Source organism: Balaenoptera acutorostrata, chromosome 19, assembly GCF_949987535.1.
Source record: "Balaenoptera acutorostrata chromosome 19, mBalAcu1.1, whole genome shotgun sequence".
In the NCBI taxonomy this organism is placed as follows: domain Eukaryota; kingdom Metazoa; phylum Chordata; class Mammalia; order Artiodactyla; family Balaenopteridae; genus Balaenoptera; species Balaenoptera acutorostrata.
This window is the reverse complement of record NC_080082.1, coordinates 36,224,046-36,243,305: the sequence shown is the minus strand read 5'-3', so window position 1 is coordinate 36,243,305 and position 19,260 is coordinate 36,224,046. Positions and strand designations below refer to the sequence as shown.

The 19,260-nt window shown below is 50.5% G+C and overlaps 1 protein-coding gene across 1 annotated transcript in view; it reads right to left on the bottom strand.

Moving 5' to 3' along the window:
• ABCC12 (ATP binding cassette subfamily C member 12) overlaps positions 1 to 19,260 on the bottom strand; it is a 60,143-nt gene that overhangs the window by 10,406 nt on the left and 30,477 nt on the right. Inside the window, 12 exon segments of the mRNA XM_057534979.1 lie at positions 2,546 to 2,732; positions 5,884 to 6,015; positions 8,431 to 8,657; positions 9,336 to 9,533; positions 11,462 to 11,565; positions 12,272 to 12,382; positions 15,196 to 15,267; positions 15,351 to 15,426; positions 15,536 to 15,599; positions 15,601 to 15,668; positions 19,091 to 19,128; positions 19,131 to 19,260. Of these exon segments, the coding sequence (XP_057390962.1) occupies positions 2,546 to 2,732; positions 5,884 to 6,015; positions 8,431 to 8,657; positions 9,336 to 9,533; positions 11,462 to 11,565; positions 12,272 to 12,382; positions 15,196 to 15,267; positions 15,351 to 15,426; positions 15,536 to 15,599; positions 15,601 to 15,668; positions 19,091 to 19,128; positions 19,131 to 19,260 (1,407 nt within the window).

Below are 19,260 nucleotides of genomic sequence, written 5' to 3'. Positions count from 1 at the left end.
TCTGCTCTGTGGGACTTCACACCAATTTCTCATCCACCTAGGGAGTCTCCTCTGTTCTCAAGGGAAGCTCTGTCAGCTGGATTTTCTGTATTCTCCAAAGGGGGGCTAATGCTCAATAAAGCTCCAAAGCCAGATGGAGGGGAAACACCCCCTAGATCTTGAGGTGTGCAAATCCTCCAGCCTCACAGGGATGTTTGAAAACAATCTCATAGAAAGCTGGTGATATATCCCAAGAGCATAACCTCAGTTGAGGAAAGCGGTTTCACTTGGACCAAGTAAGGGAATCTATTCAACATCATCTGTTTAATATTTTACTAGGTAACAACAAATAAAATCATCCATCAATGAGGGAAACTGCCTGCCCAAGGAAAATTCATTTCCCTCACTTAACATAGAGTCCTGAGCATATATTTGTTACTCTTCCTTTCCAAAATATTATTAAAATGATAGTACAGAGATTGCAAATAGGAATAGACCGTTAACATCAAGGGGCTTGGGAAGAGATATCATTGAAGGAGAGAGTTACACATTTCTGGAAGATGGAAAGAGGATGAAAGCATTTTGATAGGATGGAGGCAGAGTGTGCTGCAGGGGCTTCCAGAACCTTCTGTCCAGCAGAAGTCAGAGAGGCTCCAGGTAAGAGAAGGGGTCCACAAAGAGACAGACTGAGGGGGTATATAGACAACTACTCCTGTTGGGCCCATTTCCTCCCCCTCCTCATCTTCTTCCAAACCAGAGGTAGCTGGACAATTTATCCCTAGGCCAAAACACACACACACACACACACACACACACACACACACACTTCCCTAAAGAAAGTGGGTAAATGACTTGGGGATAAATGGGGCTCCCAGAATAGTATCCTAGATAAAATCTCTTTAAATCTAGCCTTTGGGTGTCTGAAGGCCAGCTCTCTGGCTGCTTTCCTGAAGTGAAGCCAGCCTGTGGAAAAGTCCAACCCACCTATCCATAGTTATAAAACCTCCCATTAGGAGAGACCTACCAAGGCATATACAAAGGCAGATGAAACCGTGAAAATCCAACCAAGTTTCTCAGCCTTAACCACAAATGGATCAAGAGACATATGAACAAAACCAATGGCATGAAAGAGCAAGAACCAGATGAACAAACAAACAAACAAACAAAAAACCTGATCCTGGAAAAAACAGATATCAGTCAAAGAAGAAAGGAGAGTTTAAGAAAGGTGAGGAGCTCTAATTAATATCCTCAGAGAGATTAAAAATATGTTGCACCCATTTTAAAATGATTTGCTTAAAAACTCAGAGACTAAGAAAGAGTTTGTGGAAATTAAGTATACGAACATATGATCGCCAAACTTCAAATTCAAGAGAATGGCCGAATGACAAAGCAAAGGAAAATTCCCAGAATAAAGATAAAAAAACAAGAACATGGAAACTTTGAGATGCAAGAAAGGAAACATAGAGGACTGATGCAAGAAATCCAATATTAAACCAATATGAGTCACAGAAAAAGAAAACAAAGGGGAAGGAGACAAGGAAATTATCAAGAGGAGAAAAAGGAATAAAGGAGGAAAAGGAGAAATTTTTCCACTTGAAGAGAGATTTGACTTTATTCTGTTCCCAGCCTTGAACAGAATAAGTGGAAACAGACCCCCCCACTCAGACTCACTGTCCTGGAATGTCAGAGCACCGAGGATAAGGACTGCATCGGAACAGCTTCCAAGGACAGAAGTGTGAGGTATGTAACAAGGAGCAGATGCAGACTCAGATTGGTATCAGACCCAGAGGACGTGGGTTCAAATCCTGGCTCTCACACATGCCGGTGTGTGATTCTGACAAGTCTTTCTGGACTTCAGTCTCCTCACCTGTAAAACCTGGATTATGGCGTCCTTACCTCATGGGTTATTGTGGGGATAAAGGAGTTAATTTATGTAAAGGACTTACAACAGTGCCTAAAATGACATGTGTTTCCCTATTATCATTATTATTCCCTATTTTTATTATTTCCCTGTTATTCTTATTTTTCAAAAGAAAAACACCAAAGCAACCAAAAAGAGAAGTTGGTGATTATTTGTCATGGACACCATGGTTGCCCCCCAGCATTCCTTTCCCTCTCCCCATTGTGGGGCAGTGGTGTGTGACATGAGAGCAGCATGGGGTATGACTCCATCCTTTGGCCTAAGCCAGTCAGCCGAATCCCATCGAGACACAAATTAGGTCTGGGATGCCTCAATTAATCCAGTAAAAGTAGAACACAGGGCTTTTGTTCAGTGGCTGGGGCAGGAAATGCTTTTCTCCTGCTTTCTTCCTGCTATAGCCCCCAGAGGCTGCCAGTCACCATTGCACAACAATGAAGAAAGTCATCACAGGAGGAGGACAAACCAAGGGGCCATGATCCAACTGTGCCTGAAGCCCATACAGCCACCAGACCTTTTAATATGTGAACTACTGAGCTCTCTTTACTATTTAAACCCATTGAGTTGGGTTTTCTGTTATGTCCATCTTCCCTGATACACTCTATGCCAGAGCCTCCAGGCCAAGCCCAGCCTCACACTAGGTGTTACCTGGATGATGTAAGACAATGGCGAGCCTTTGGATGAAGCACTGATTGAGGAGAAACTCAGGGTCACCAACAAGGCCACAATGAAGGTGACGATGTTCATGAGGACATCCATCCTTAGAGCAAACCACCTGAGAGCACAGTTAAAGTATAGGAGATGGCTGCAGTTTTCATCATTTAGCATCTTAAACCTAAAATTAAGAAATCAGACAAAACAGGAGGTTGGGTTGTGCTTCCATAGACTTAGGGTTAGGGCTACTGGAGAAATAGGGAGAGAGGAATGCATCCTTATATAGGAGTCTCTTAAAAGATGAGCATATATTCATACTCTTTAAAATCTGCTGCCATGGGCATCTTTGATTTGCACTTATTTTGAGAAATCCTACATAGCAGTAGCATATGGTGCTGAGTGGGCTCTTTCTGTCTTTCCCAGAACTGGCAACTGGAACCCACAGCTGAGAACAAAAGGGGCTGAGAACCTCACACTCTACCTCCAAAGGACCGCTGTCTTGGGGACAGTCACCCCCCAAAGGCCCTGTGGAAATGACCGTTGACCCCTTTGATCTATACAGGGTAGGAGGTGAGGAGATCTCAATGTTTGTGATGGCAGAGGAAGGAAAGGAGGGTGCTGGATTGGTTCTCCTCCCCAGTTCAGGAAAAGAAGAGTCAAGGCAATTGTTTATAAAGGTGGAGGAAAAAAAAGAAAGCTGACATCTTGTACCTCTGCTGCGTGTCCCCTGAGCCAGAGGAGAAGGAGCACAGGGCAGAGCGACAGAGAGACGACACCGCCGAGGGATGAAGGCAAGACCCAGCCCCAGAGTTGCTCGGTTCCCAGATGTACAGAAGGTGGGTCCTGCCCGTTCCTGCAGTCCCTAGAGTTGGGGTGCAGAGGGAAGATGGCATGTGAGGCTGCAGTCTTGATGCCACACTGATTGGCATGAGGCAAGAGGCCCCACATGAAAGGAAAGCAGTGTGAGGCTGTCAGGCGGAGCTCATGGGAGGACCTGCCAGAGCCTGCCCATCGGCAGTACCCAGCAGAGCGGCTGGGGACCTGGGTCCTGTTGGGGGCTCTCCCCTGCCACACCTCATCTGCACGGGGAGCTGGACCAGAAGAAATCAGCAGCAGAAAGGAGAATGACCTGGACAGGGTGGTCACCTGAGGATGTGTCCTTCCCCACCTCCATCCCCCTGCACCAGCCTCAGAGAACCAGGCTCAGAGAAAAGGGAGAGAGTGTTTAAAATAAAAGACTGGGTGCTTCCCAACAGTGACCCTGCCCCTTGCCCGACACATAGAACAGCACAGCATGCCCGCTCCAAGCCTCTGCGCAGATGGAGGGTGGGGGGCCGTGGCCTGAGTACCTTCAAGATTGAAGTTTTAACTGGGCTGAGCTAACCATTGACCAGAAGGGACATTAATCACAATTGCCACTGAAGGTTCCCCTGACTCACTTGGAAAGGGGCTTCATCAGAACAACTGGTAGAAATTATTAGAAAAAAAATAAAAACTTTCCATGCTTAAGCCCCTAAAGAGTTGAGATTCCTCCACTGGTGCAGTCATGACGTCCTCGGCATTGTTGCTCCGTCCTGTTCTAAACCTCCTCAAAGGATTCTGGCTGGAAGCCCCTCCGACTACCCAGGCTGGGCCCTGTAGCACCCTCCTCTCTGCTTCCGCTCCAACTAATTTTTCCCAGAGCTTAGTTAAAATATTCTTCCAAACTCTTTGGTCTTTCTACCATGTCGCTATAAAGCCTACAAATTCAACTGACAGCTTAAGTGACTTAGGAGTCATCTGCAGTCTTACGTGTGTGGTTGGCTAGGTTGTGCAGAAACAGAACCACTGGCAGGGATCAAATTGGAATTTGACCTCGAACCTTTTTAGTGCTGTAGCATTTTTTTCTGTTCGCAAAAGCAGTACAAGTCAGAAGCCCAAGTCCTCTGGAAAGTCCGTGAAAGGAACGAAAGGATTAAAAGAGGGGAGAGCCCATCAATGGCGTAGGGCTCAGCTCTCCTATAGGATCGTTTTGGAAACCTTAGGGGAGAATCTGCAGGAAGACAAGGATTGAATCTGTTCAGTTTGTTGTGAGTTGACGAATGGCCCATGACCAGGACACTGGAACGGTGGATGTGTGATGCAGGACTCTTGACACATGATGTTCAGGTCACACCAGTAACAGGGTTAGCTGCTGACTGAACTAAAGACAGGCTGGGGTGCCAGGTCCACACTGAGATCGTGGGTGGCGGGGAGAGAGAGACACAAACTTTGGAGTGTGTGTTAGGATTTTAAGGAAGGAAAGGATGGGGGTGGAAAAAGAACATCTATGTGGCAGAGACGCTACAGATTCACCAAACTCCATTTTCTTTTCTTCCTATGGCCACAGCTGGACTACATTTCCCAGCCTCCTTTGCAGTTAGGTGCACCCATGTGACTGAAATCTGGCCAATGAGTGTGCAGAAATGATGAGTGTCTTCATTGGGGTCCTCCACCCACATCTCTCCTCTTATCTTCCAGTTAGACCAGAGGACCCTGGAGAGGTCCCCAAGGCCCTCAGGATGGAAAAGCCCCAGATGGAGAGAGGCCGTGTACCTGAGTGTGGAGCAGAATCCCCTACCCCTGCCCCAGGGACCCTCATTCAGGTGTGGCTTGAGGAAGAATAAATATGTATTGCGTTAAGCCCCTAAAATTTGGAGTTGTTTGTTACCACAGTGAGCCTACTGTGATTGATACACACTGATTATATGTGATTATACGGTGTTTTCGAAGTTTGGAGCTGGAGGACTCCAGAGAAATTTATTAATCTAGTCCCGACATTTTAAAAAGAAGAAAACTGGTCCATCTACGAAGTGAGATGTAATGTGATCTTTGAAAATGACTTTTACAAGGAATATGTAATAACATGAAAAATGCTATTTAAAAATAAAACAAGACAAACATGATTATAAGTACTTCAGAAATAGAAAAAAAGAAAAGACTGTAAGGAAATATGCAAAAATATTAATAGGATTTGGGTTGGGGGCCCATGGGTGATTTTTTTTTTTTTTTCTGTTTTCTCCTATTTTCCTGAACTGAACACATTTTACTTTTAGGGAGAAAAAAAATAAAACATGTAAAACGCTGTACTGAGGTTGTCATTGGATGAGCTCGAGTCTTTGGGGGCCTCGGACACTGGGGAGAAAGGCCTAGCGTGTGAGGGGCTCCTCCTCCGTTCTACCGGCTCTCCGTCCACAGTCAGGCCGCGCCACCCAGACTTCCCTCCTCAGAGCCAGAGCAGCCGGCGTTTCTGGGCCTCCCGCTGGGGCTGACAGGGAGCGGAAGCCCTGGGGCAGGCCCTGCCCAGGACTTACTTGCTGACGCGGTCGTCCCTCTTGGCGTGGATGGTTACCAGGCCCTGCATGCACGAGGCTACGTGGGAGACCCAGGGGGACTCGCTGACACCCTCGACCTTCTTGAGCTCCTGGATTCCTCTGTGAAAAATGCTGCGGGAAAACCAAGAGCGGCCCAGGGGGCCCCACATGGGCTCTCCCAGTGATCCCCTCAGCTCACACAAATCCAGCTGGGCACTCAAGACAAATTGAAGACGGGCGGTGCAATCTAGCCAGGGAGGAGGGGCTGGCCCGCCATTCTCCTCTTGGGGGGCCCATCCCTGGGTGTGAGGGTGGGGCTCTCAGAAATTTGAGCCACTCCTTCCTGTGGTCTCAGCTCTGAAGGCTTCTTGCAGCATGAGTGTCTCGCTGCACGAGCTGTGACTCTAGTCTTTGAAGACTAGAGTTTTTCACACAGTGCAGCCCCTAAATCCAAGCCAACCACTTCTGGGTACCCAACCAAAGAAAAAGGGATCTGTTCCAATTGTGGAGGAAAATCTGGATCTGGTGCGTCAACTGCCAATATGTGATCTTCTAAAGACATTTTCAGAGGTAATTTTGAACATTTGAACATTGTCACCTCAGGAGCTGATTTTAAAACCAAATGCTCCACAGGATGTAACTCCCCCAGGGCCCCGGTGAGTGAGAGACCACTGCCCTCGGCACGCACATTGGCAGCTGGCCCGTGACAGCGAATCTGATCTGGCCTCCAGACTCCGCTGACACTCACCCAGGGGAGAGGAAGGGAAACCTCATTCAGAGCGCAAGTGAGTTAGTTGGAAACATTGGGTAACTCAGCCTGGATCAGCCTCATCTGGCCTGTCTTGTAGCAAGAAGTAGGGGTGCAGGGCAGAGAAAAACCTTTTGCTAAGTAAGTCAACAGCACAGAGGGGAGAACAGACAGGAACAATGGTCAGACAAACACACAGATTACAAAAACAAACACCAGCCCAAGGAATCCATCTTAAGAAGTGGCACCCAGGACATGTTATGTTTGTAAAGGACTTGCAGAAATTATTTTTATTTGGTCATTGCAATAAACTCTTGAGGCTGGACACTGAGGCCCATGTGTCCTTTCTCAGAGTCACGAAGGAGGCAGTGGGAGACTGAAGCGAGAGCCCGGCTCCCCCAACCCCCAGGGCACATGTGCTAGTTCCCATGGCGACGCCAGCTTCAGCCAAGGATGTGGAGTCAGCCTCTCTGCCCGTGCATCCCTACACTCACATTCCCCACTGTCTGTGGCATCATCTGTGGACTTGATCCACAACCTTGAAACATCCAAAATCAAACCGGTAACCTTGATCACCCCCAACTGCGTCTCCTCCTGTATCACTCATATCTGTCTTCACAGCACTCCCCATTTTGGACTCATCCTTGGCCTCTCCCATCACCCAACCCCAGCGGACTATCTCCGAAACGGCTCCCGAATCCACCTCTTTTCTGCCCTGACTGCTGCTGCCTATGTCTCAGTTCTCACTCAGATTCTACACTCCAAGAGTCTCCAATCCTATAGCCTTGTCTCAATCCTTCTGTAGCTTCATCCCCCCTCCACACTGTGCGATGGCCACAGCAATATTTCTAAAACTCAGCTCTGAGTGTGATGTTCCTGCTTACAGGTGGACGTGGGTCCTCGATTTGTGGGCTGAATCCTGGCAATCTGGGGCACCCTCTTCAAGACCCTCCATGTCCAGACCAGGGCTGGGCACATTTAGGAACATAATAAACATTTCGTTGAGTTTTATAGAAACTCAAAGTTTGTATAATATTGTGTCCCATTTCTAATTTACAAGACACTTATTGATCCTCGTGAGAACCCTTCCAGAACAGGCGAGGCACATGTTTCGATGATTACCGTTTTAGAGATAAGGAGACTGAGGCCTGCAGCGTTCCTCCGACTTCTCCAAGGTCCTCCAGCTAGTTTTGCAGCAGAGCTGGGACTCTGATGCAAATTTCATCTGATTTCCAATCCTTAGCCCTCCTGCAATACCCACCAGGCTGCCTGCTGAGAACTCCAGCTCGCCCAGGGCGAGGGAGGACCTGAGGAGCTGGCTTTCCTGGAAAGCTGGGACCGATGCTGCCCTCCTGCTTTTCCCCAGGGTGGGTGTGAAGGTGGGCACGGGGACCCCTCAGTGCCAAGCAGCCAAGGCCTTTCTCTCACCACGTCAGTGGTCAGGTGGGGCTATTTCTCAAAGCTCGGAGAGACTGGTCTCCTCTATCCTCCAACAACAGGAATGGCAAAGCCCAGTGGTTAAGAACGTAACAGCAGGTAGACAGCACCCACGGTCGCTCATTTCCTGGCCTGGACCAGTGACTTAATCTCCCAGCCACATCCACCCCTCAGCACTGCTCTGAGGCTCAAATGCCAGATGTATGCCGAGCACTTAGCACGTCACCAAAAATCAACGTGCTCCACCATTCAGAGAAGACAGCAAGGACTCAGTACCACCGGGTACTACCAGGTCACTGCACAGGGTTAACCAAATATGCATGGGTTTCGTGTGCTCCTTTTTAAACCGCGCATCGACCTACCGTAAAAGAATGACGACGCCTACAGCCAGGCCGGCCAGGACTAAAAGGACAGCAGGAAACACAGCAGCCAATATCACGCGAATAAACAGCACCATAAAAAACTGCTGCAGAAAGTTCTCGGCATGAAACGTCAGCCTCACATGCAGCTCGTCCATGTCCTCAGAACAACGGTTCATTAGCCTGCCGGCGGGAGTCCTATCAAAGAAGCTCATCGGGCTCTCCAGAATCTGTGGGCGACGATGGAGGGTCACGGGCTAGGTGCCTGTTCGGTGACCCCCACCCCTGCCCCGTCCGGCGCTCCCCGGGGCTGGGATCGCGAGCCAGGCCTGAGGTTTTTTCTGGGGGCCAACACAATGCGCCAGGCCGTCCTGGGAAAGCGAGAATGCAGCCCTTTCTCGCCACCACCGTGGCTGAGAGTGACCGTGGAGGGATTCAGCCTCCTTGGAGGAGGGAGGGATTTTTTGCCCAGGGCAATAAAAAGCCAAGTTCCCCTGTGTGTTGGGGGGGGGGGGCCCACCTGTGCACTCCGGCCAGGGCCCTCCACGGCAGCAGCGGAATGAAGAGGGGGCCTGATGTCCTCAGAGCTCGTTGGAGCAGGAGATGCCCTCTGGGCCTGCACACGTCTGCTCCAGGGCAGTGTCCCAGGGAGACGTTCCTGACCACTCACACCTTCACCCCCAGCCCTGCCTGGGCCCATGACACACCCACAGCTCCCTGAACTTTGCCTTTGCAGTTGATAATCAGATACTGGGAGACTCTTCCCAGACTCGACTGTAAGCTCCGTGAGCAGCGTCCCCCCCAGAGCTGAGCACAGTGTCTGGCACATGGCAGGTGATCCATAAACCCCACTGACTGACGTACCGATGCGCACGCAGCCCCTGGGGCGGGGGGTGGGGAGCCTGTACCTTGTCAAACACTCGGTCGTGCAGTGAGAAGGATGCCGTCAGCGTGGTCCTGGTGAAAGTGAAGCCTCGGGTGATACCAAACACCAGCACGGACACCATGCGCCCTGAGCACGCCCACTGGTACACCCTCGGCCCGGCGTCTGCCAGCACCGCGCCCACCCCGCACGTGCTCATGTCGCCGTGAGGCCCACACGTCATCTTGGGAGGAAAACAAGAGGCACCGAGGATTGATCAGCTGTCAAAAGAATGGGAATTTTTCAGAGAATCTTTCCAGGGAGAAGAAACTAAAAAGGGGTGCATAATTGTTAAGAATGAGCCAGGTGGTAAAATCAAGTCAGTTGCCTGTGGGGACTCCTGAGCTTTGCATGGGTCCTCCTGCTGGGCCGCTGGGACCCCAAGGGCCCCTGGCTGACAAGGCTCAGCAGAGCCAGTGAGAAAAGCAAAGCAGACAAAGCAGACCTGTACAGGGCAGCCAGGAACCACCTGCACCTCAGGAGCCCAGAGGTGACGCTGGGCCAGGAAAATCACAGAAGCAACAATATCTGGATTCCACAGGCTGGCTGAGCAACATTCAGGCGGCCCAGACAGGCCAGGGGATCAGAGACCTGATGGCAGAAACCACCAGGCCTTTGGGGAGACTCAGGAGTTTCTCTGTATGATGGGCCAGCCCCCCGCCAGGGCCCTCTTCCTTTCCTTTTCTCAGGGTGCACCTAGGAGGGCGCCGGTCCACTGCCCTGGAGTCGGCGGTGGGGAGGAGGGAGCCTGATGAACCAAGGACGCTGGGAGGGTTCAAGGAGACCACACTTGGCTCCATCCTGCACGAGGAGAACACGTGTTTTTGCCTGCATTTCTGGAGGGAGGCCATCTCCTCCTCCTGAAAAACTGGCAGTTTTGCTTTTCTCTGAGCCATGTGCTAAAAGTCAAGACTGCCTTTGGGGAGCAAACAAGCATCTTTCTTCTAAATGTCATTTTACTGATTACAGCCATAGCAGAAATGTAAACCAGAGGTGGCGGCTGATGGGTGAACATCCATAAAAGCAAAAGCATCCCTGGGGGGCTAATTGACCAAAGGACCAGCTTGAAGAGGGGGTTTTGTTGCGCTGTGGGCTATGCCCGCAGTGTCTGGTGGTGGCGCCAATGCGTGGGTCAGCCATCATTGCTGCTGCCCAATTAGAATGGCACTGGCCTACTGGGGAAGCACCACGCATGGGGAGAGGCTCCACTCTGACTCACCCCTTGGGTTCTCCAAGGAAAGGGCATTTCACGAGCAAGCAAGGATCTGGGGGACATTCCAGAGATGGCTGTCTTTTTGCACAGAGAAGGCCACCCCTTGGCTTCTCCCCTTGGGACTGGTCTCAGGGAGCTATGCCAAACTCCAGGAGGGCAATCGCATCCTCTCCCCTGCCCATGTCTTCCCAGGGCCTCCTCACTTTGGTTGTCATAGCAACAGAACTGTACCAAAATGTAATCTTGGAGGATGGGCAGGCAAGCCCACAGCATTTCCTGGGGCTCCAGGAAAGCTTTGAAACCATAGGCCAAAAGCTGGGAGAGTTTCCAGCAAGCTTGAAGGAGAGCAGATTTATCCATCCTTCCCAGGAGGGGCCTGGCCTAGATGAGAGCTTGGGAGGCAGAGAGAGGCCCCCCAATGGCCCTACAACACATCCAGGGACCCAGTCTGACTTTTGCATGTCCTATTCCTGGAGGGGGACTTTGGGGAGCAGAGCCAGGTGGAACTCTCTGACACCAGACTGTGTCCATGACAAGATGCCAGTTTCTCTTCAGAGGCAAGAAGGCAGAAATCTGTGTTAGGCTTCCCCAGCCCTTCCCAGACACTGCTCAGAGGTGCCTTATAACAGAGGCTGCAGAACTGACTCTATCCTGCACGTGCACGACTCCAGCCATGCTGCATTTGCCTGGCACAATCCTTTAAAATTTGAAGGTGGCACATACAAATTTGGATGCCCTGCTTGTCTTGAAAAATCAAAGGGGATTTCAGGAGTTGAGTTGTGTAGTCTAAGCAGCCGACCTCAGCCTTGTGGAGAGGGCTGTGGAAGGCTCATTGTATGGTGTTCAGATGCTCCATTAGCAACTGACTCAGCATTTCCCTAAGCCAAAAGGGAACTCACCTGTGAGCCCTTGTTTAACCAGACACCCAGCCACAAGTTGCTGAAGGCGGAGCTGCTGATCATCAGGAGGAAGAGGGACACCACGAAGAGGGAGAGGAAGTACCCTGCAGGGGAGGGTAGAGGGCCAGGGGTTACAGAGGCCAGGGGGCTGTGGTGGGCTCCTCTTCCTTGGGTCCAACCCTGGTGGGAAAATCAAAGCCTGTAGGAAAATGGCCTCTACCCCGGGAACCACTTTCTAGGCTGATGTGACAAGTCTGAGTGTTAGGTCCCTGGACCCCCAATGGGGACATCTGTTCCACCTGGTTGGAACATGGGTCCAAATTGTCAACATATTAAAAAAAAAAAACCAAAAAAAAACACACCACTATTCACTTTAATAGAAGTGACTCAGTATTTTAAAACAAACAAATAAAAACCCAGTCTTGCTGAGGAGAGACAAGGAATGAAACTATAAGGTACGTTTTGCTCATGGAGATGACTCTTGCACTGAAGGCAGGCAACGAGCGGGTGCCTGCGGTCCTCAGCGATTAGAGAACGAGGTTACACAAGAACCACAGCTGGGTCGTGCTGCTGTTCACTCAGTTTCAATAAATAGAGTCTGGCAGCTTTAATGGAGACAAAGGATGATTCCATTTAAAAGGCTGTTTTATCAGACTTTAGATTTTTAGGGGGAAAGAATAAAAGCACTGATAAATGACCCTAGCATAAAGAGAGTAATTGTTAAAGAAACCATAAAACATGAACCCAACAGTTTAGGAAAGAATTTTTTAATGCAAATTAAATCAAGAAACCCGTTGTTTTCTACTGAACCTCCAGAAGCTTTAATGTACGTGTGATAAGTTTTCCAGGTCACGGTTCCTCCCTGGGGGGACTCAGTCTGGATGAGCTGGTGCAGAGGAACGGTGGGGACAAACACAAGTCCTGCGGCGCCCCCCGGCGGGGCAGGCCCCATCCCACCCACTCCCGGCCACCACTAGGGCCAACTGCCATCCTTTCTTCCACCAGCCCTATGCTTTGAAGTTTCCAACATACTTTTGCTCATTTTGTTTTATTTGGTCCTCATTACAGCCCTGTGAGGCAGGTGGTTTTCAGTGTTTTGAGAAATATATTTATTAAGCACCTACTATGTGCTCAGCCCTGGGGAGACAGGGGTTGTCTTGATCTAGTTCTGCAGAAGCAGATCCTAAGAAGAGGACGTGAATGCATGCAGTTTACTCCAGAGCTAAAGCATACAGGGAAAGGAAGGCAACAATAAAGGGCGTCTCATCAAGGCAGCAGCACCCATGGGCGATGGGAGCTTAACCCAGCATAGAGAAATCTCAGGCTGGGGCAGAACTACAACTCAGAGGTCTTTCTCATGCTCAGCGGGACCTGGGATGTTTCTACACCAACTCCCGTTGGCCACTGGGTGAGGGCTCCCCCCAGGGGTTAATTCCCCAGCACTTCTACCTTGACCTACAGCTGGCAGCTACGAGAGAGCCCCAGGCAAAGAGATGCAGGTGTGGCAGCTGTGTGTGCAGAAGTGCTAAGGGCACCCACACCATCTACTACAGGGCCAACAAGAAGGCATCTACCATGGAGCTCACACCATGAGAAGAAACCTGGGGCATCCTCCCAGGTGGATTCCTGATTCCCTCCACGTGGCTGTCCCAAGTCCTCTCCATTTTCCAGAGGGTGAGGGCAAATGACCGTCAAGCTCTCATTGAAACAGCTTTCAGAGGTGCAGGGAGGCTGCCTAAGAGCTCCCAGCAGCCAGGATTGAATGCATGTCTCTTCCCTCTGCTACACAGAGGAGCATGAAAATGTCCGCTCCAAAGCAGCATGCTGTAGTTATACCTGGCTCTTGTAAACAGAGATAAATAGAGCCAGACAAGGGGGCCCCCCTTCGCAGGGCTCTCTGCATCCCGCCCTGGCAAGGAAAACTGTCCCATCTCAAAGGCGCCTCCGTGAATAGAGCTGCCATTATCCTCCCTGCCTGGGAAACCCTCGCGCTTGTTTGAAATGTTCAGCCTGGCTTCCACTCATTGCGTCTCCCTCTGGGGCTGCAGCATGAGGGGGTCACCTCGATGGGTCGGCAGAGCCTAACGAATGGCACCCTAGAGCGTAAAAGGAACCGTCAGATCCCCTTGCAGCCCCAGCCCAGTCAGCTGTGTTGCTGATGCTCTGCTCACCTTTGCTGCCCTTGGAAAATGCCCTCGTGCCAGCCCAGTGGGCCGTCACCTTCAACCCTTCCCTTCCTATAGCTCTCAGAGCATTTAATCTCACTCTTTCCCTTTCCTCTCCAGAGAAGAGGGATGAGGAGGAGAAGAGGAGCAGGATTTACTCTCCCCACAGGACCCCAAATCCTGAGCAGCCTGGAGCTTTCCTGGGAAAGCATGGAAGAGACTACAGGGCCCCCCACTTCAGCCTCGGCCGCCTCCAGAGCGATAAAAATATATTGTTTTTCCAAATGGGCACGCATTTGTCACAAGCACCATTAATGGTGCCAACTTTCATCGATAAGAAGACTCACATTTTTTTCCCACATTTTAGCATCTCTGAAATCAGGATGTGTCCCATTCGGTAGTATGCCATATCATCTAATTGGCAGAGACTTTTCTTAGTGCTACATAAAATGATGGTGTTCTCAAAATGGATGGCATCTTAAATTTGTTGAAATATACTAAGGGTTTTTTTCAGCTACACATTTTTGAGGGACCTTGCTGTGGGCACTTTGAGCTAGGGGTATTTTGATCTCCGCCTTCTCAGTGCCCAGTGAGGGGCAGGGCACAGAGTAGGTGCTCAACAAATATTGAATGGATAAAGGGATGGAAGGCAACAGAGTCTAAGGAGGAGAGGCAGCTTGGCCAGCCTGGTTCTCGCCAAGTTTATCTCCCACATCTCTCCTCTCTGCCTTCCTGGAATTGCCTGATGCCCTCGAGACCAGGTCCTCGCCTTTCCCCTCCTTGTCACCAGAGTGTCCCTGGCAAACTCCTACATATGCTTAAAGGACCAGTCCAAAGGTCACCTCCTCTGTGAAGCCCTCCCTGACTTCTCACTCCCACCCCAGCTCCCCATTACTCTTATCACAGTTTCCTATGATTATCCTCTTGCAGGTGGCTCCCACCAGACCAAAAGATTCCGAGGACAGGGGCATATTTTCTTTCTCTCCCCAGCCTAGCTTAGTGCCTGGCACATAGTAGAATGCTGAGTCCTTTTGTGGAAAGAATGAATAACCTTATCCCACCTCGATCTCTTCACGGCTGCACAATTCTTTCTCAATGCTCCCCATAAAGACTGGGAAACATCTCCTGTGTGCACTTTTGCATGTAATTAATCTCTGTGCATTGCTTTGATCTTTCCAACTAATCATCATCATCATCATCATCATCATCATCACAACAACAACTACTGAGGGTTACTATATGTCGGGCACTGTGTTATTCATTCTATGTACAGTTTCTAACGTAATCTTTGCAAGAACCTATGAAGTTGGTACTCTTATTTCCCCCATTTTGTGGATTAAGGAACTAAGGTTCAGAGTGGCCAAGTACCTTGCTTCAGTCATAAAACTAGTAAGTGGTTGAACCAGAATTTGGACTCAGGCAGTTGAGCCCCAAGGCTCACACTATAGTAAACCACATAATTCTAGCTGCCCCAAAGGACATACAGCGTGCCTACACTTCTCTGTCCCAAATGGTAGGTGCCCAACAAATAGTTAAGAGTATGTAACTGAGGGAATGAAAGGTAAACACCTTTTATGTCTACAAACTCTGATTCTGTTTCAGGTTCTTTTCCATCATGTTTCTCATCTCCTGGAGCCAAAACTAGGGTGAGAAATAAAGAGAGATCTGTGTCCACTCGTGAGCCGTGGGTGATAAGAGCGGCGTGATTGGAACTCTGATTGTACCAGTGTCTTCATCTCTCTCAGCAGGGCTCTCCTTAAGGGCTTCCACCACTGCTGCATCATAAATGTGCTCAGGCTCCTGGAGACAAAATGAAATTCCTCTGAAAATGAAATGACAGAACTTCTCCAGGTCAGAAATCATGAGGGAAGGCACCCAATCTCTTGCACACAAGGCCGAAGAGTTTTACCTTGAATTGCAACCCTCAGAGTTTGTGAATCAGTTTTGCATAGAGTCCTCTCTCCTCCATTAACTGTTCCCTTTTCACAGATCTCTCCATCTTCCAACAAGATGACTTCATCACAACACTCCAGGAACTGCAGAGGTATTAAAACAATCTACAATGAGCTTCTGCCTTGGAAGAGAGAGAAGAGAGCCATGCCAGACTCCCATTCAGCAGTGTCCCAGGCTCATCTGGTCCAGGGGTTCTCAACCTTGGCACCACTGACATTGAGGGCCAGATAATTCTTTGTTGGGGGGTGGGGTGGGTTGGGGACTGACCTGTGCATTGGAGGATATTTAGCAGCCTCCCTGGCTTCTACCCTCTAGATATCAGGGGCCCCTCCTCCCCGAGGTGTGACAAGCAAAAGTGTTTCCAGACATTGCCCAGTGCCGGCTAGGAGGCAAAATGGCCCTCAGTTGAGAAGCACTGATTTAGTGCCCACGGGTCTCATGAGTATAAAAGAGACCTTTGGTTGCCACTGTGAAGCATATTGAGCCTTCCTTTGCTATTGCTTCCTACACTAGCTGCTGTGCTAAGAAATCTCATCATGGAGACTTGGAGTATGAAATTGACAAAGTCACTGCAGCCAAGATTTGGTGGAGAGGGGAAATATGACCTCAGAGATGGCTTCCCTCTGTTGTAACATTACAAGCCCACCTCATCATCCTCATCTGGCCCAGGAGATGTAGCCTAACGTGCAGTCTCCGGCCTCCAGGCCACACTACCTGGCCTGAGGAGTTTACAGCAGCTTTATCTGTACGATAAAAATATAGCCACATTTAATGATAGCATCCTACATTTTGCCCAAAGCACTTCTGTTTTTCTAATTTGAGTTCCCTTCATTTCCATATCATGCCTGAAATCAAAGAGTTGTTAAGAGGAGTTTCCTTTCATTTTGGAATGAGACCAAGCTCTCCCCATAGGATCAGCCCATCTAGGGGCAGGAAGACCCTCTTAGAGGTGGACAAGATGCTGTGAGATCTAAGATGGTTCAGCCAAAACAGGGCCTTGAAATACAAGTCTTTCCCCTGTGCTTTGGGGTTCACCCAAGGTCAAATCTACCTTTGATGCTCTTGATTGAAACTCTGAAAGAAGTAGCTACATTTGGTCATTGTGCATCTGATTGGGTTTGGGGGGAAGAGGGTGGTGCCCAAAAGGTCAAATGACAGCAGTTTCGCTTGGCTTTGGACAGCTCCAGCCTTTCTGCTTCCTTTGTACTAACTGCCCTGTCCACTTTCCCAGACAGCCCAAGGAGGGACAGTCTGGCTTTTAATGTCCAGTTGAGACACTTTCTGACAGGGCCATTTTCCTGAAAATCACCTCTCACCTTTGCACAGCATCTTCTAACTTTCAAAGGCCGATCTCATCTCCTATCTCTCAGTCTCCCACAACCCAGTGAAGAAAGCAGGCGGCATTATTATCAGCCCATTTCTCAGATGTGGAAACTGAGGCACAGATGTAGGGGCACACATTCCAGCCCCTGAAGCTCCTGGTGCAGCTCCTCTGGCCAGCAAGCTCTCAGTTCTCTCCAGTGAGACTAGGTGTGATCTGAGCAGCTTTGTTCTGCAAACTCACAAAATCTGGCCCTGGGTTGGATTTCAGTGGCAGGCCAGCGGCCTCATTTCATTTGTTTCCTCAAGTAATAGAAGGGCAATGGTCCAGCCTGAGCACTCGGAAGCATACAGATTGCTCGCAGGCCCCAGAGTAAAAGCAGCCCGAGAAATGTTCTGGAAAAGCCCACCGGCTCCAGGTCTGGGCTCCGAGCGCCTCCTTCCCCAACAATGGATGGCCGGACTGAGACTCCAGTGCCATCTGGTGGCTGCCTGTATTTTTCAACATGCAAAAAGTAAGATGAAACGACCTTGGTGAAAAATAGTGTCTCCGAGGCCTCCTGGGTTCTTGCCTGAGTTCACACCGCTGGTGAGTGAGGTTCAGAGATTGGGTCAGGACCAAGGTCACATTCTCCCCCCTTGAGGACTCCTGCAAAGACAGCTCTGACCCACATCTGTCAGGTGCCGGGGGTCTCCCTGTGCACCCCCAGGACTCCAGGAGGACAGCCCTCCCTGCTACACATGGTCTCCAGGGACTGGACCCTTGCAGTGCGGAGCTGTGGTCACCATATTTAGCACCCTAGATGGGCGAGAGCCCGTTCCCAGTCACCTCATGGGGACCCAGAAGAAATCCAACCTTCTCCTCACCCTGGTCCCTGCCCAGCAGAGGAACGAGGAGCTCTTGTCTGCACCAGCCCAGCTGGCTGCTTCCTGGAGGTGACAGATGCCACTCAGAGGAAACCTGAGCAATCCCCACATGCAAAATTCAGACGCTTGGAGCTTATTCTGAGGTCTCTAGCCCTCAGCAAACAGAGGCAGAGGCCGGGGGCAAAGCCACAGGTATAGGAAGGCCTGGTTTTCCTGGGTCCTGAAGAAACTTTTCCCTCTTTGGCCGGCCCTTCTGGCCACTGACAGAGGAGCCTAAAGATGCTGGCTACGGCATCCTGTAGCCATGGCAACTTCATTTGCTGCCAGCTCCCATCCCAGCTTGACTTACCTTTGCAAAGGCTGAGAGTCCTGCCTCTTATCCCTAGTTTAACATTTCCCCACAGGTGGCAGGAGAGTCAGAAGACAGGACTTCTGCTGCCTCTGCTCCAATTGACCTCTCATTACAGGCCAGTCCTGTGGGCTCTCTCCTCCTGCAGGGGACGCACACGCATGTGCATGCACACGCATGTGCGCGCACACATACACACACACACAGAGCACATCTCTGGGGAGTCACTGTAGGACAGGGGTAACCTGGCTTATCTCAGGGTAGAGAGGGGGTCCTGGCTTCCCACCAAGCATCCAGAACCCTTTACATGGGGCTGACACAGTAAGAACTGTCCCCACCCTGCCAAATTCCCAAGCTCATTCAGGGGATTCAGTCAGTCCCTTTCCTGGGCAATATTCATGTTCCTAAGCCTGAGAGCGTGGCTCTGGGCAGGGAGAAGCTTCTTGCCTTAGTCCCGAAGTCCTGGTCTCCATCCTTTTTCCCCTGGGGAGTGATGCCAGGGGTATCTGGGCCTCTCATCAAGGGATCTGTCATCCCCTGCCACCCCACACCCGGGCACCCCTGGCCTCAGGCCTGCCCAGCCCTTGCTGGAGGAAAGGTTGGTCTAAATGTTCCTACCCGACTTCCCATCTCCCCACCATCAGTGGTCCAGAGCTGGAGAAGGTGCCAAGTGTCCACCCCACAGGTAGGGGTCAGTGGTCCAGAGCTGGAGAATCTCCCTCTGATGGAGGAAAGGTCTTGGCCCCACTGAGCCCAAAGGTAGGGCAACGGAAGCATGCACAGAGAGGAGCAGGCAGGGCTAGGTGCGAACCAGGATGGCCGGGGCCAGTCATGGTGTCTCCTGTGCGCCTCTCCCCTTCCCTGACCTGGTCCAGGTGAGGACAACAGGTTTAGGCAGAAGAGGAGACTCTGTGAGCATCAAGTGCCACACGCATTTCATGACCTCACGGGTCCTGCTGGTCCCAGTCACGTGAGCTGGTGGGTCACCAGGACGATGGTCTTCCTCCTGAGCGCCTCTCAATGCACTCCTCAAAGACGTGCTTCCCCACATGGGCATCCAAGGCCGACAGCGGGTCATCCAGCAGGTAGATCTCATGGTTCAAGTAGACGGCTCGCGCCAGGCTAATCCTCTGCCTCTGCCCCCC